The sequence below is a fragment of the Capra hircus genome, chromosome 5 (assembly GCF_001704415.2).
Source record: "Capra hircus breed San Clemente chromosome 5, ASM170441v1, whole genome shotgun sequence".
Classification (NCBI taxonomy): Eukaryota; Metazoa; Chordata; class Mammalia; order Artiodactyla; family Bovidae; genus Capra; species Capra hircus.
The window spans coordinates 1,405,733-1,422,714 of record NC_030812.1 but is presented as its reverse complement, the minus strand read 5'-3'; the positions used below and the strand labels follow the sequence as shown (position 1 = coordinate 1,422,714).

At 40.6% G+C, this 16,982-nt stretch overlaps 1 protein-coding gene across 1 annotated transcript in view; it reads right to left on the bottom strand.

Annotated features, from left to right (window-relative positions):
- Positions 1-16,982, bottom strand: part of TPH2 (tryptophan hydroxylase 2) — a 101,248-nt gene that overhangs the window by 30,157 nt on the left and 54,109 nt on the right. Inside the window, exon 8 of the mRNA XM_005679722.3 lies at positions 16,273-16,399. Within this exon, the coding sequence (XP_005679779.2) occupies positions 16,273-16,399 (127 nt within the window). The remainder of the gene's footprint in view (positions 1-16,272; positions 16,400-16,982) is intronic.

Below are 16,982 nucleotides of genomic sequence, written 5' to 3'. Positions count from 1 at the left end.
CTTCTAGAACTAATGCCCAAAAAAGATGTCCTTTTCATTATAAGGGACTGGAATGCAAAAGTAGGAAGTCAAGAAACACCTAGAGTAACAGGCAAATTTGGCCTTGGAGTACAGAATGAAGCAGGGCAAAGGCTAACAAAATTTTGCCAAGAGAATGCACTGGACACAGCAAACATCCTCTTCCAACAACACAAGAAAAGGCTCTACACATGGACATCACCAGATGGTCAACACTGAAATCAGACTGATTATATTCTTTGCAGCCAAAGATGGAGAAGCTCTATACAGCCAGCAAAAACAAGACCAGGAGCAGACTGTGGCTCAGATCGTGAACTCCTTATTGCTAAATTCAGATTGAAATTGAAGAAAGTGGGGAAAACCACTAGACCATTCAGGTAAGATCTAAATCAAATCCCTTACAGTAGAAGTGACAAATAGATTCAAGGGATTAGATCTGATAGACAGAGTGCCTGAAGAACTATGGCAGAGGTGTGACGTTGTACAGGAGGCAATGATCAAGACCACCCCCAATAAAAGAAATGCAACAAGGCAAAATGGTTGTCCGAAGAGGCCTTACAAATAGCTGAGAAAAGAAAAGACGTGAAAGGCAAAGGAGAAAAGGAAAGAATTACCCAAAGAATAGCAAGGAAGGATAAGAAAGCCTTCCTCAGCTATCAATGCAAAGAAATAGAGGAAAACAATAGAATCGGAAAGACTGGAGATCTCTTCAAGAAAATTAGAGATACCAAGGGAACATTTCATGCAAAGATGGGAAGAAACTGTATGGACCTAACAGAAGCAGAAGATATTAAGAAGAGGTGGCAAGAATATACAGAAGAACTATACAAAAAAGATTTTCAAGAGTCAGATAACCACAATGGTGTGATCACTCACCTAGAGCCAGTGAGCCTTAGGAAACATCACTACGAACAAAGCTAGTGGAGGTGACGGAATTCCAGTTGAGCTATTTCAAATCCTGAAAGATGATGCTGTGAAAGTGCTGCACCCAATATGCCAGCGAATTTGGAAAACTCAGCAGTGGCCACAGGACTGGAAATGGTCAGTTTTCATTCCAATCTCAAAGAAAGGTAATGCCAAAGGATGCTCAAACTACTGCACAATTGCACTCATCTCACACGCTAGTAAAGTAATCCTCAAAATTCTCGAACCCAGGCTTCAACAGTACATGAACCATGAACTTCCAGATGTTCAAGCTGAATTTAGTAAAGGCAGAGGATCCAGAGATCAAATTGCCACCATCTGTTTGATCATTGAAAAGGCAAGAGACTCCCAGTAAAACATCTACTTCTGCTTTATTGATTATGCCAAAGCCTTTGACTGTGCGGATCACAACAAACTGTGGAAAATTCTGAAAGAGATAGGAATACCAGACCACCTGACCTGCCTCCTGAGAAATCTGTATGCAGGTCAAGAAGTAACAGTTAGAACTGAACATAGAACAACAGACTGGTTCCAAATCAGGAAAGGAATACATCAAGGATGTATATTGTCACCCTGCTTATTTAACTTATATGCAGAGTACATCATGAGAAATGCTGGGCTGGATGAAGCACAAGCTGGAATCAAGATTGCCAGGAGAAATATCAATAACTTCAGATATGCAGATGACACCACCCTTATGGCAGAAAGCGAAGAAGAACTAAAGAGCCTCTTGATGAAAGTGAAAGAGGAAAGTGAAAAAGTTGGCTTAAAACTCAACATTCAGAAAACTAAGATCATGGCATCCAGTCCCATCACTTCATGGGAAATAGATAGGGAAACAACGGAAACAGTAAGAGACTTTATTTGGGGGGGCTTAAAAATCACTGCAGAAGGTGACTGCAGCCATGAAATTAAAAGACACTTGTTCCTTGGAAGAAAAGTTATGACCAACCTAGATAGCATATTGAAAAGCAGAGACATTACTTTGCCAACAAAGGTCCGTCTAGTCAAAGCTATGGTTTTTCCAGTATTCATGTATACATGTGAGAGTTAGACTCTCACTGAGCACCAAAGAACTGATGCTCTTGAACTGTGGTGTTGGAGAAGACTCTTGAGAGTCCCTTGGACTGCAAGGAGATACAATCAGTCCATCCTAAAGGAAATCAGTCCTGAATTTTCATTGGCAGGACTGATGCTGAAGCTGAAACTCCAATACTTTGGTCATCTGATGCAAAGAGTTGATTCATTTGAAAAGATCCTGATGCTGGCAAAGATTGAGGGCAGGACGAGAAGGTGACAACAGAGGATGAGATGGTTGGATGGCATCACCAACTCGATGGACGTGAGTTTGAGGAAACTCCAGGAGGTGGTGATGGACAGGGAAGCCTGACTTGCTACAGTCCACGGGGTCGCAGAGTCAGAGACGACTGAATGGCTGAATTGAACTGAGCTATTAAGGGAGTGCTGCATGCACCAATGAACAGCATCGCTCCTAATCTGCTTGAGAAGGTCAAGTCAGGAATTCATTATTTCATGTGCTCTCATTGGCACAGACAGTATTTATTCACTTGTTCTCCCCAGCTGTTCCCTGCAACTTGCCTTTCTCTACGCTCACTCAGGGGAGGTGTGCTATTAGCTCCGTGGAGGCCTCTTCCATCTCCAGGGAGAAGTTTGACATAATTTGGAGGAGGCCTTCCCTTTATTATTTATGGTTAAAATACCTTACATTGCCAAGCAGCATGCTGGTCCATCTACACCCCTTTGTAATATAAACTGCACAGCCTGCATTTCAGAAGGGAAAACCTGAGTTCAGTTGAAAGTTAGAGAACTAACCAAGATCACCAGAAGAGTCACAGTTCTCTCCAGGGGTCTTTCCTGCACTTGAGTTTGACTGACTTGACCACCTAGCGCAATTTGAGTGCAATTTGTCAAATACTCTAGCTGGTATTTATCGAATATCTAGCTCTGTGCTAAGCAGCTTTACAATGCCTTATCTTGTGAATCCCCAATAGCGCTGCAAGACTTGATAGTATTACTATTCTCATTTTAATGTTGAAGAAACTAGGGCACAGAGAGGTAACTAATTTATCCAAGGTTATCCAACCAGTAAGCAATACAGCCAGACGTGAAGTCACATAATTTGACCTTGAAGCCTGCAGTCCGAATACCTACTACACTATACTGCCTTGCTAGCAAGTCCCTAAAGTACTCAAGAAAAACCCTCATATATAGGAACGTTCACTCTATTTCATTCCAGCTTTCTGTTTCCGCCTTACCTGTATGATTATCTGAGATTAAGGGCTCTGGGTAAAGATGTTCATGATCTTATCAAAAAACAAAAACAGTGGGAGGGGTGAATATTGGTTAGATAAAAGTAGCAATCACTAATTTGGGGACAAGAATAATGCAAATTTTGAAGACTGAAGTTTAAAAGATATATGAAAACCAATTTTCTTATTTTAAAAAGTGCTAACTTTTTTCATGAGCTGCATCTGATGTTCACTAAGGCACTTTGCAAATTAGCTGAGTGAAAAATCACAATCTCTAATTTCTAGAGTACTTCCAATTTACTTTTTCTTCTGTTGATGTAAAAGGTAAAGTCTCTCCTGACAGCACAAGTGTTTGATCAATGGATCAACATCTTGCTGCTTCTTTTTCCAAGGCCAGGACTCCCCTTTACCAAGTTCTTATTTGCCGTGGCTAAATAACTTTTCAGAAAAACTAGGAGGTTATACGCCAAATTGTTAACACTGGTTATTGCTGCTGTGATATTACAAATGATCTTTAAATTATTTTCCTTGCTTATCCATTTTTTAAAATTTTCTACAGTGAATATGTGTCACTTGTATAATAAGAAAGAGAAACAAAGGTTTTTGTAAAGACTTCTCAATAGAGGAGTCCCTAATTCACACCCCCCCCTTCATTGTTGAGGGAATGGGTGTTTTTCCCAGTTTTATTGAGACGTAATCAACATATTTAACTGTATACATTTAAGGGGTACAGCCAAACGGTTTGACTTACATATATTGTGAATGATTACTATAAGAAGTTAGTTAGCATCTCATCTATCTTCTCATTCGTATGTATGTATGTGAAAGTTGCTCAGTCACGTGTGACTCCTTGCAACCCCATCTCATATAGACACAATAAAAAGAAAAAAGAAAAAAGTGTTTTTCCTTGTGATGAGAATTCTTAGGGTTTGCCATCTTAGCAATTTTCATGATGTTTTATAGACACTGTAAAGGACAGACTTTAAGACTGTTTAAAGAAGGATGAGGGCCCGCTGTGATTTATTCCTTCCCAGCCTCCTGGCAATTCTTACGTGACACCTACCCCGCCCTCAAATGATAGTATTTCCATTTTCTGGGAGCCTTCTCCCCAGGATGAAATCCACCCATCAGAAATGTTCCAGAAATGCCCACTCTCACAGTGACAAATATATAAAATTCTAAGCCAATTACAATATTTCTACAAAGGGCTCAAAGAGACTTTTAATCACCATGTGTTCAGTCTCACGTCGCGTTTCTTATTATGCTTTCTTTCACCATGGATCATAATGTACAGTAATGCATTTTACATCTACTAAATGCATTCTGGGTTTTTATATCACTGTTCAGAAGAATAGCTCTGGAAAATCTTTTGACTCCTTTATTTGGAAACTACATTTGTGGAATGGGGTAATTAAATTCCTATAGTTCAATATAACATTACTTTTGCTATTCTTCTTCATAAAAAAAAAATCCCAATCACCTCTCTCTGCTTTTGCTGGAAATGGAATTACACCACCAATATTTCTGTTAATATAAGCCTAAGATTTTGAAAACCTACTTTATTGTTGTTAAACTAGAAAATTCCTTCTTCTCTACATCTTTATGGGAATTAAAATGACTGTACAAATCTGTGCCGAAGAACGCATTCCAGCTTACTTTGAGCAGAAAAAGTAAGACGGACTCAATGTCAGAGCTTTTGAATCACAGGAAGACGTTAGCTCTGTGTGAGGAACTAGAGGATTTAGGGGCTTGAAATGACTTTGAAATTAATCAACAATATAACTCCTCTGGTGCAGTTTGGATTTGGGGAGTGACCTGGTGGGCTGCCATCTATGGGGTCGCACAGAGTTGGACACGACTGAAGCGACTTAGCAGCAGCTGCAGTGAGATTAATATATGTCGATATACTATATTAGACAATACAGCATACATCACAGAAGTATTTCATCTCATATGATCTTCATTCGGCATAGAGTGGTAGAAGAATATCTCCATTTTAAAGGAGACATTTGAGGTACAAATAGGGAACATAGTTGGCCCCTGAGTATAAGATCAAGAAGTAACAGAGCTGGTACTCAGGTCACCAAAAGATAAGACCCAGGTGTTCACAAGGACGTGGAGAAAAGAGAACCATTCTGCGCTCCTGGTGGAAATGTAAACTGGTGCAGACACTGTGAAAAACATTATGAAGTTACCTCAAAAAACTGAAAACAGAACTACTATATGATCCAGACGTTCTTCTGGGCATATTATCAAAGGAAATGAAAGCAAGATTTCAAGAGGTATCTGCACTCCATGTTTATCACAGCATTATTTGAAATAGCCAAAATAGGAAAACAATCTAAATGTCCATTTGTGGACTAATGGATAAAAATGTGAGATGTATATATATATTTACAGTAAGTCACTTCAGTCATGTCTAACTCTCTACGACCCTATGGACTGTAGCCCACTAGGCTCCTCTGTCCATGGGATTCTTCAGGCAAGAATACTGAAATGGGCTGCCATGCCCTCCTCCAGGGGATCTTTCCAACCCAGGGATCTGCATCTCTTACATGTCCTGCATTGTCAGGCAGGTTCTTTATCACTAGTGCCACCTGGGAAGTCACACACACACACACACACACACACACACACACACAGTGAAATACTATTCAGCCGTGAGAAAGGAGGAAATCCTGCCATTTGCAACAACATCGATGGACCATGAAGGTATCACATTAAGTAAAATAACTCAGAGAAAGACAAATATCTATAATGTCACTTATATGTGGATTTTAAAAAAGCTGAACTCACCAAAACACAAATTAGAATGGTAGTTGCTTCCCTGGTGGCTCAGCTGATAAAGAATCCACATGCAATCAGGGAGACCCAGGTTCAATCTCCAGGTTGGGAAGATCCCCTGGAGAAGGGAATGGCTACCTACTCCAGTGTTCTGGCCTGGAGAATTCCATGGACAGTATAGTCCTATAGTCCATGGGGTCGCAAAGAGTCAGACACAACTGAGCGACTTGCACTTTTTCACTTCACTTTACCAGAAGATGGGAATTGGGGGAAAGGGAGATATAGATCAAAGGATAGAAACCTCCAGCCGTAAGACAAGCAAGTCCTGGGGATCTAATGCATAGAATAGTGATAATAGTTAATAATACTGTGTTATGTACTTGAAAGTTGCTAAGAGAGTAGATCTTAAACATTCTCATCACAAAAAAGAAATGGCAATTATATGAAGAGATTCAGGTGTTAGCCATCACTATCGTGGACACCATTTTGCAACAGATAAGTATATCACTTATGCAAGGTTGTAAGTCAATTACATCTCAATATAGTTAGAAAAAAACAAAGCTGGCACCCAAACCCCATCAGGCTCACTTCAGGTTCAGACCCTTCCCACAACATTACCCCACACCATGCACTGCCCATCAAACCATCCATCTAGTAACTTCATCAAGTTCTGAGACCCCCAACTGCTGGCTTGCAGTGATCCTTGAGGGTAAAGTCAAGTGGGCACAGAGCTTAACACACAAACAGGATGAACAGTTATTGAAGCAGCTCTAACTTTATGAGCTTCCAAATATCTAAAATAAGACGTTGGGTTGGTTTTTTTTTATTTTTTTCCTCATCTGCAGTTATATGATGGCTCTCTGAGGCCCCTAGGATACAGTTATAAAATGATGAACAAAGATTTGAGTTGCAAAAATGGATGACTATTCCGAACTGCAAATAGATTTGTTTCTAAACATAGTGAGCAATGTAGAGCTCACTTTTTAATTCCCAGTAACAATGGTGTTCTCATCATAATATAAATAGATGACGAACACCTATAATAGCAACCATGAAAATTATAAGTGAAATATATACAGATAGTGCAGAATAGCCTTAGCTCCAGTATCAACAATCTCAGGAGAGAGTACAGTCAGAAGAAAGAATGGCCTTGGAGCACTCAGGTAAGAAAAAGACCAAGGGCAGGGGTGGAAAAAAAAAAACAAAAACAAAGACAAATGACAGAAGTGAAGCTCTAAGGGGCTGGTTAAAGAAATATAGAGCTCCTTGCAGGGCAAGACCACTCTTCTCTGCACAGAATACATAAAAGTGAAAGTAATGAGTTGGAATAGATATTATTAATTTTTAATTAAGTTACTCTCAGAAATAGCACACTAACTTATCATCCACCCAAACATCTCAATTAAGAACATGCAAATGTGCATTCCTTCCAGCTTTTTGTCAGCTTTGTATCAAATGATCCAAATGCCTAAACTAGCTCAAAGACTCTACATGGAATAAATAAGCCTGGGGCTTATCTCAAGCTTTCTGTAGAGCTATTAAATGGTCATTTTTAATGTAATACATTTCAGAAAGAAGTAGAACTGGGCATAAGCTTTTTAAAAGCTGCAAGTTCCCATGCCCAGCCAGGTAGGCAAACTCATAAGAGATGGGGTAACAAGCTAATGTCCTCCATAGACAGGAAAATATTCATTAGCAATTCATAAACTAATGTTCCCTTTACGATTATACTTCTAATGTGAATTACAGTCAGTTGTTAGTTTAAAGCTGACCGTACATTTCATTACCACTCTCAGCAAGAGAAAGTCCTAGATATACCTGGAAATTCAAACACACTTCATTTACAGCCATCAAAAGCCCCAAATAATGCAAACTTTTTACTTGGAACAAATAAATTATTTGTTTTTATAAAGTATAAACAGCACCCTATATTGTTCATTTTTTGACAGTCCTTTCTTACAAAAAAAAATTAGCTGGTGATTTTTTTTTCATTCAGAGATTCTGCTGACAATGAATCACATCCTTTCAAAAGAACATCTAGACTTGTATCTCCTAAACTGTGCTCCTTGGAATGTTAATAGCTTGGGATGCTAATATGTCTTCCATGAAAAGAGACTTTAGCAACCATCTAATTACTGGGTTGGCCAAAAAGTTTGTTCAGGTTTTTCTGTAAAATGGAGAAAACCCAAATGAATTTTTTGGTCAACCCAGTACTTTCTTAATTTTCAAGTTCACATTTTAACATTTCTAAAATAGAGCTTCTTACCAAAAATATTTTAAATTTTGCTAACTGAATCTTCTTTCCCCTTTAAAAAAAAAAGCTATTTATGATATGTCTTACTACCAATGTCATCTTAAGATGGAAGAAACTTCAGTTTGTAAAAATAAAATTTTTATCACTTATAAGATTCACTCTGCACATTATTTTGGGAAAGGCCCTGAAAACTCAATACTTTGAAAACAAAGTTGTTTATTTCATTTAATCTAGTTTTCCCCAAATATATTTGTCTATGGATCCCTTCTGTCACAGAGCTCATAATAACATTTCATGAGACTAATATTCTGGGAACGCATTATGGAAACAACTGGCTGTTCCTTCCTTACCCTTGGCCAAGACTCTGTGCTCACCAGCCTCACCAAGACTCAGGGACAGAAGCTCTTCATCAGGAAATGAAGGGAAACATGTTTTGGAGTTGACAGAACTGAATGGATGACCTAAAACTCTCTGTAAAGGGAAAATTCTAACTGGGCCAGAGGCCGATTTATTCTGCTTGGGAAACATCTGTGGTGCGTTTCTGCTGATTGCTTTCTCCAACAAATGATGCAGAGCTTCGCCTGTTTGAAATGCCCTTATGACGTGAGAAATGAACAGACTGAACTGAAGCCGTCTGCACCGCGGGCTGCGATGCACTGCATGGTGCAGCATCCCTTTACACTTCCTAACAGGTGGGGAAAGAGAAGTCAGTAATCCTTCTGGGACTGGCTCCTCAGTTTACCTGCTCAGCAAGTTTCTGTGTGTGCATTCCTGTAAAACTGAACGGCATAAGTCATATGGCAAGCGAGCACGTGGCAGAAGAGTGTGAGAGCAGACACACAAAATGGGACCGGTGACAGGCACTCAGAGACACAAGGCTCCATTTTCAGGCTCAGGAGAAGTCCTAAATAAACTCAGGTCACACTGCACAGTATTTATCTGGCAATACCCTGTGAACCCAGTTTTTAGGAAAAGTATTGAATCTGGAACTAAGGCTAAAGGATTGCCATATGCCTTCTGAAAAACATACCCGAGCCTTGCCTAACAGGCAGACCTGTGTACCAGGTCACCTGCTTCTCTGGACCACCAGTGTATCAGCAGCACCTGGGATCTCATCAGAAATGCCAGATTTCAGGCCCCATTCCAGACCTAGTTGCCCAGAGTCTGCCTTGTAATGAGATCTCTAGGTTATTTTATACACATTACCATTTGAAAAGCACTGACATAGGGAATATACCCTCTGTCTGTCTTCCTATTTATATTGATTGAGGCCCAGATGCCAGGAAGTCAGGTGTCAATTTTGTGAGGATTGATAAATTTCAAGTTATTTTTGTCCACTAGACATGCAAATGATTTCTGCCTTGTAGAAAAGATAACTTCAAGGTTACTGTTCTTTGCTCCACAGAACATAAAACATGTTGCACCTTGTTTCAGAATTCCTTCTTCCAGGGACTAGACAGTCTCAGTCTGTGAAATTCTTCTCTGAGCGAAATTTACCATTTTGCTTTTACCTCATGAGTGAGTTAAATAAATCGTCAACACATGCTGAGCACATATGTATGACAGTCATGCCTGTGACTGTTTAAAGTTGTAATTCAAAACCAGCCACCTCTCAACGGCAATAAGATATGCATTTCTAGTGAACACAGTAATAGCCGTCTTTCCTTGGGAAAAATAGCCAGTTGTCCAGTAAGTGGTAATTCAGTATGTCCAATATGAAATAGAAGTGAATCCAGCATGGGCTGGTCCCTCTGCATGGTATAATACAATCCAACTTTCAATACAAGGGCTGGCAATTGAGAGCCTATAGTTCTGTTTTAGCTTGCAAACAAAGATTTGTAGTTAAAGAATATTTTGTTTTATTTTTATTTTTGGATGTGAAGGCTTTTAGGTATAAGATGTATTCTCTGGTTCTCCACAGGCTCCAATACTCCTTATTATCCTATATCAGGCTATTTCAGACATCCTTGCTACTATCTGGCTCCTGAAGGCATTTAAGTTTACAGCCCTTAAAGAAGACACTAATCTATTAAACCCATGTAAGCCAGCACTACTGTGGGAGACGGCTGGTCTGAAAATTACAGCACATGCTAGGCAGGCATTATTGGGAATATTTTTGCATATCTATCATGCACAGACCCTGGACAGCTATGATGAGTATGAAGAGTACTGCTGCCAAATCCAGTGACCTTATTCATTATCCACCAGAGGGCAAATTATTTACATGTATAACAGTGCATTTCAAACACAGTTACTGAGCATCATCAATTTATTCAGATACAAAAGAGTTTCATTTAAACAGTTCTCAGGGAGCTGCAACCATTGCCCACATAAAACAGCAGAGATAGCTTCATTCTCAAAAATGAGCGTTATTAAAATGTCAAAATAAATATCATGCAGAAATATAGCAAAAAGAGGCAGTAGCTATAGGCAATAACCTGGTCCCTCTGAAATCATACCCAGAATTTCAGAAGCAGCTTGTTTTAAACAAAACAAGAGTTTGGTGGCGTCCACCAGGCTTAGCAGAGGTTGCTTTCTTCCTTAGACAATTTGTTGATGGCACATCACGGAAAGTTATTAAGTATCTGCTTTTACCAGGTGTGACTCTCCTTTTCCTAAGTGCTTAAATTCACTAAACCAGGAAAGGGAGGCAGTATATAAACAGAGTCATTAATAATATAAATCTTACCTAGAGTAAAAGAATAATAAGGGCTGTCTCATTTTTCTGCATAAATAGTGATTTCTGTGCTTTTCCATTTGTCCTCTCTATGGATTTTTCTCCTTTGGTACATCTCATCTCTCATTTTGCTCTAATACTTTTTCAGGAGACTTAATGGAAACTACTTGGAGGAAATCGGCTAATAATACCTCCGTTTCTCATCTGGACAGCTAAGAGGCCTCACTAACCACCACTCTTCCTCCACTATTGGTCTTTTTACCCTTCTCATTGAGGCTTTACCTCTTAATCTCTTAGTCCTTGCAACAGAGTCATTAAATTGAGCTTCTAGCTTCAGCATATGGCTTGATAGTCCTTAATACGTGTGCCATCCAATAGGTTATTTATTCCCAGGTTTACTATGAACTTGCCTAGCTGGAATCTGTTTTCTTTCAAGCCAAATTCCAGCAGTTTTTGATTCATTTTGTTTTAACTGAGGGATAAGATGTGGTGTTGGAAGTCAATGGAAGTACAGTATTATTTCGGCACAAAACCTTGCTAGTCTCCTCACACTGGGAGTCTGTCTTCCTCTATATTCTCCCCATTATGTGGGTAAAACTTTCCAAATTTTTCCTTGGTCCACAAAATACTTTTCAACGTAAGTGGGCAGTCTATAAAATTGAGAAAAATGGAACTGCAAGGCTTGTGAGAGACAGAAAATCAAAGAGAATTGCTCATGCAAGATCTGCTCCAGCAAGGTCAGGAAAAGAGGAGCTCAGGCTCCATCTCTCCACTGTGTTTAAAGAAATGCATAATCTTTAAGTTGAAGTCTTTTGAAAGTTAATGGTCTCCTTGGTTTTTATAACCGTCAAAGCCACTATGAGGTTCCAGACTTATTCTCTCCCTTGAGAGGCTTTTGATCCTCCACAACCTGACTCTGCATCCTAGTCTCCAACAATGAGCTCAGAACTCAGACACACTTAAAGGACTTAAATGTACTTCTACTATGTATCTGCTTATGCATATAAATGAAAGCTAACACTGACTCGGGGGTTGCTGTATTTTTGTGTACTGGATTGTGAGTTTTTTGAAGTAAGTACTACTTCATTGCCTTTCCCCTATTCCCACCCATGGAACCTGGGATTCTTTAGCCACTTAAAGACTGTCTGTTGACTTGAATTGGCTCCTGCAGAAAAGTGGTATCTTCTAGGCAAAGAACAATTGAAAAAGAGGAAGAAAGAGAACAAGAGAAACATGATTAGTGATCTCTAATAGATGGAATTGTTTCCAGCCACTGGAACTAAAGCAATCCATGGCCAAGGGTATTGGAACCATGCAAAGGAATACAAGTTCCAAAGGAAAACTTATTCTACAAATTCACTGGCCCGAGTGAAAAAGGTTTCAAGCTTCAATTGTTGGTCTTACCTTGCAAGCATAAAAACAGAAACAAAGAAGAATGCCCTCTCAAAGATATCCAGAACCTACGAATATGCTATCTATGCAGACGTGGCGTTTGAATGGGGAAATTCGTGAATTATCAGGTAGGCCCCACATTGGCCCTTAAAAGCAACAGTGGATGAGAGACAGAGAGAGATGTGACAACAGCAGGAAGGCCAGAGAGATGCACCATGGCCATGTTGCTGGCGGATGAAGGGGGCCACGAGCCAAGCTATGCAGGCAGCCTTTAACAGCGGGAAAACGGCCAGAAGACAGAGTCTCCCCCAGGGCCTCCAGAGAGGGACACAGCCCAGCAAGATGTGTGTCAGACTTCTAACTCTATGAAACTGCATTTACCCTGTTTTAGATGAGGAGTAATTTGTTCACTGTAATGACAGAAAAGGTGATCCTTGGTTTCAGCATGGTCCTCTAAACTGGTGAGCAGGCCTTCCCTGTCGAGCCTCCAAACCAGAGGGATTTCTTCTAAATGAAACCATCCTTCAGCTCTTCCTTCCCCACTCCCACCTTTCAAGACTCAACACAAAGTCTCTCTCCTCTGACAAGCCTTAGTTTTATCTATATAGCCTATGACTTTCGGAAAGGTGAGGATCCTGTCATATTGTTTGTAAATGTTAGTTTGAAAGATGGAATTAATTGATCATCGCTCAATGGAAGAGAGAATAAAACTGGTTTATTGTCACTGCTTTTAAAAGAGAAATTAGATCACTCACTAGGACCCACCTACATTCACATCCGTGAAGTCCTGCCTCAGTCCTCTCCTCCTCTCTTTGGACACAGACACACACACACACACACACAGAACCTGGCAGGGTGGACTCCTAGTTTGCAGCTGTTCCGAGTAAGACAAGCAAGCAAACCGTCCATCTCTGATCCAGAGTATAAGCTACAGGGGTCAAAGGAAATTTCAGGAATTTTCAGACAATTTCAAGGAATTTGCAGGGCACAATAAAGTTCTGAAATGCAGCATTTAAAGCCAGAGCTAAGGTTTGAGAATTAACTAACAGGACTTACGGTGCGGGGGTTTTAAAATACATCTACAGGGCTTCCCTGGTGCCTCAGCGGTAAAGAATCACCAGCCAGTACTGGAGACATGAATTCAACCCCTGATCTTGGAAGACTCCACATGTTGCCGAGCAACTAACCCCATGCGTCACAACTACTGAGCGCGTGCTCGAGCCCATGCGTCACAACTACTGTTCCCACGTGACTTAGAGCCCATGCTCCACAACAAGAAAAGCCACCACAATGAGAAGCCCATGGACCGCAACGAGCAGGCAGCCCCTGCTCGCTGCCACTAGAGAAAGTCCACGCAACAGCAAAGACCCAGCACAACTATAAATAAATAAAAGAAAATACACCAACAAACACTCTGATGCTCCTTTCTCCAAACAATAGAGGTGAATTGTCCTCCCCTTGAGTGTGCACTGGAGTGAGTCCCTTCTAATGAACAGAACGTGGCTGAGGTGATTAGCACATGATCAAGTCACAAAAGGCATTACAACTTCCTCAATACCCACCTCTGAACTGACTTGCGGACACAGCGGGGGAAGGAAAGGGTGGGATGAATGGAGAAAGTAGCGCTGACGTATATACAGTATCCTGTGTATACATGTCATCACGTGCGATCTCGTGTAAAATGGAGAAAGTAGCGCTGACGTATATACAGTATCCTGTGTATACATGTCATCACGTGCGATCACGTGTAAAATGGAGAGCTAGTGGGGAGCTGCTGTATAACATAGGGAGCTCTGTGATGACCGAGAGGGCGGGGCTGAGGGGAGGGGACATATGTATAATTATGACCGATTTGTATTGTTGTACTGCAGAAACCAACACACCATGGTAAAGCAATTTTCCTCCAATTAAAAACTAAATTCAAAAATTAGCTATCTCTATCTCTTCCCTTTTCTCTCTTTCTTCCCCTCTCTCTCTCCTCTTCCTCTCTCCCTCTCTCTCTTCTGAAGGAAGCCAGTTGCCAATATCCACATGGCTGAGCCATCTTGGGAGAACTTTCCCAAATCTGAAGACATCTATAGGTCTAGCCCACATCTTAATAGCAACAACAGAGATTCCCTGAGACAAAACCACTCAGCTAAGCTGCTCCCAAATCTCCAAACAGAGAAACTATGAGATAACAAATGTTCATTGTTTTAAGCCACCAAGTTTTGGGATTACTTGTTACATAGTAATAGATAACCAAAACACATGAGATACAATTCCTAGAGCAGAGGTTACAAATTGGAAGAACAGATCCTAATTCAGTCTACAAATATATTTTCCTCAGCTCATAATGGTAGATTTTTTTTCATGAGCTAAAATTTTTAAATCATTAAATTTCACTTAGAAATCCAGATTTCCAATCTCTCTCAAATTTAGAAGATCCAGCAACACAAAGGCCTACATTCCCATCTGGCAGCCTTCTGCTGTAAAAGACACACACTCTCCCGAGCTCATGGCAGCCCCCACCAACCCCTGTTCATCGCCACACTGACACCAGCAGCATGGCTATTCCACTATTTCTCTTCAAGCAGAATAATATTTCTCAGTTTCTATGTCTCTATCAAAATTAGGAAACAAAAGATATACTGAAAGGGCTTTGCATCTTAAGAAATCTAGGAGACCGTTTATTTCCTGGTGGGAGTGAAGAATATTCCTGCATGCCTAATATTTCACCAATGTATGTCTGTCAAACACACAATCTAGGATCCTATTTTTCCTTCCTCCAATAGCTTTGCTCATTGTTGTCAACAGACTGTCTCCTGTAGGTAAGTGAGTCTGTTACTCTGGCTTCTTCATACGGGGCTAGGATAAAGCATATGAGTTTGCTGGATTGGGCTCTTCAGCAGCTTAAAGGTAGCTGCAACATTACACCTTTCTTCTCATATGACTTGTTTTGCAAAGAACCTTGCTGAGATTATAGTATCTATTCAACCCTTCTCTGGTTTTGTACTTATAATAATTGTTTAGCATGAGCTGCTTAATGCTGGCTCAAATTGAGTCTGAAAAACCCATACTGACTAGTCAGAAATGATCCCAAGTACAGCTCCTGCATGCATGCTAAGTCACTTCAGTCCTGTCCAACTCTGTGTGACCCCATGTGGCCCACCAGGCTCCTCTGTCCACGGGATTCTCCAGGCAAGAGTACTGGAGGGGGTTGCCATGCCCTCCTCCAGGGGATTTTCCTGACCCAGGGACCAAACCCATGTCTCACGTCTCCTGAGCACAACTCCTACTTAAATGCATACTTTTCACTATTACAGACAATTCTAGAAAACAAACATTGAACTGGAACAAGGGGCTCCCAGGTGGTGCTGGTGGTAAAGAATCTGCCTGCCAATGCAGGAGATGTAAGAGATGAGGGCTCAGTCCCGGGGTCGGGAAGATCCCCTGGAGAAGGACATGACAACCCACTCCAGCATTCTTGCCTGAAGAAATCCCATGGACAGGGGAGCCTGGAGAGCTACAGCTCACGGGGTCACAAGGAGCTGGACACGACTGAAGCACCTGAGCAGCAGCAGCAGCACGAGAGCCAGCAAACGGGCCAAGTCCGGCCACTGCCAGCTTTCATACACAGTCTTCCTGAAATCCAACCACGCGTTCACTTGCATGCTGTCTGTGGCTGCGTTTACATCACCCTAGCTGAGCTAAGCAGTTATGAAAGAGACCTCCGGACCTACAAGCCTAAACGGGTACTAGCTAGCTAGCCCCTGAATGAGAAGGATGAAATACAAAGATTTTGGCAGTTAATAAACCAAGTACCCATTGTGCTACAGAGGAACCCACGTGGGGGAAATAAAGTTGCCATGTCTTCTCCAGAATGTGCCCTATTATTCACAGTACCTCCAAAGCTTTCCTCATCTTACAAATGGACATAAACAGAAAGGGTTTCGGGTTGAAAAGGAACTCACTGTGGCTAGTTTCTGAACATCTTCATCCGATGCTCCCAGAGATGCCAGGCCTATTTCTTGCGAAAACTGAGCAAACTTAGGATCTGCCAGCAGAGGGACATGTCCCAGGAGTTCATGACATGTGTCTCTGACAAGAAAAACATCACAGAGAAATGTCAGATGAGTTAAATTATCACTGGTAAAAAAAGACCTAAATTCTAAATATAACTTTGTTACTATAATTAATTACTGTTACTAAGTTTTATCAACCCTAAGATTTTTTTTATCACATTTTAACAACTGAAATCCATATGCATGCTACAACAAATGGCATCTTAAAGTACATGATATACAGCACTTAAATATTTTTCTATTAATATTAAAATATCTACTATTTTCAAGTAGTAGATATTTGGCAGTAGTAGATACTTGGCATTTTGTCATATGCCAAGCATGCGTTAAGTGTTTTGTTAACATACATTGTCTCTTTTAATATTCAGAAGAAACTTGAATTAAAGTAATTTATAGTGCAACATTCTCTAGATCATGGGTGGGCAAACTGCAGCTGTTGGCCAAATCTCGTCTATTGGCTATTTCTGTAAAGAAAGTTTTATTGGAACACAGCCACGCCTAGTCATTAATGTACTGTGTGTGGCTCCTTTTCACTAAAACAGCAGAGTTGAGTAGTTGTCACTGAGATCATATGGCCCGCAAAGCCTAAAATATTTACT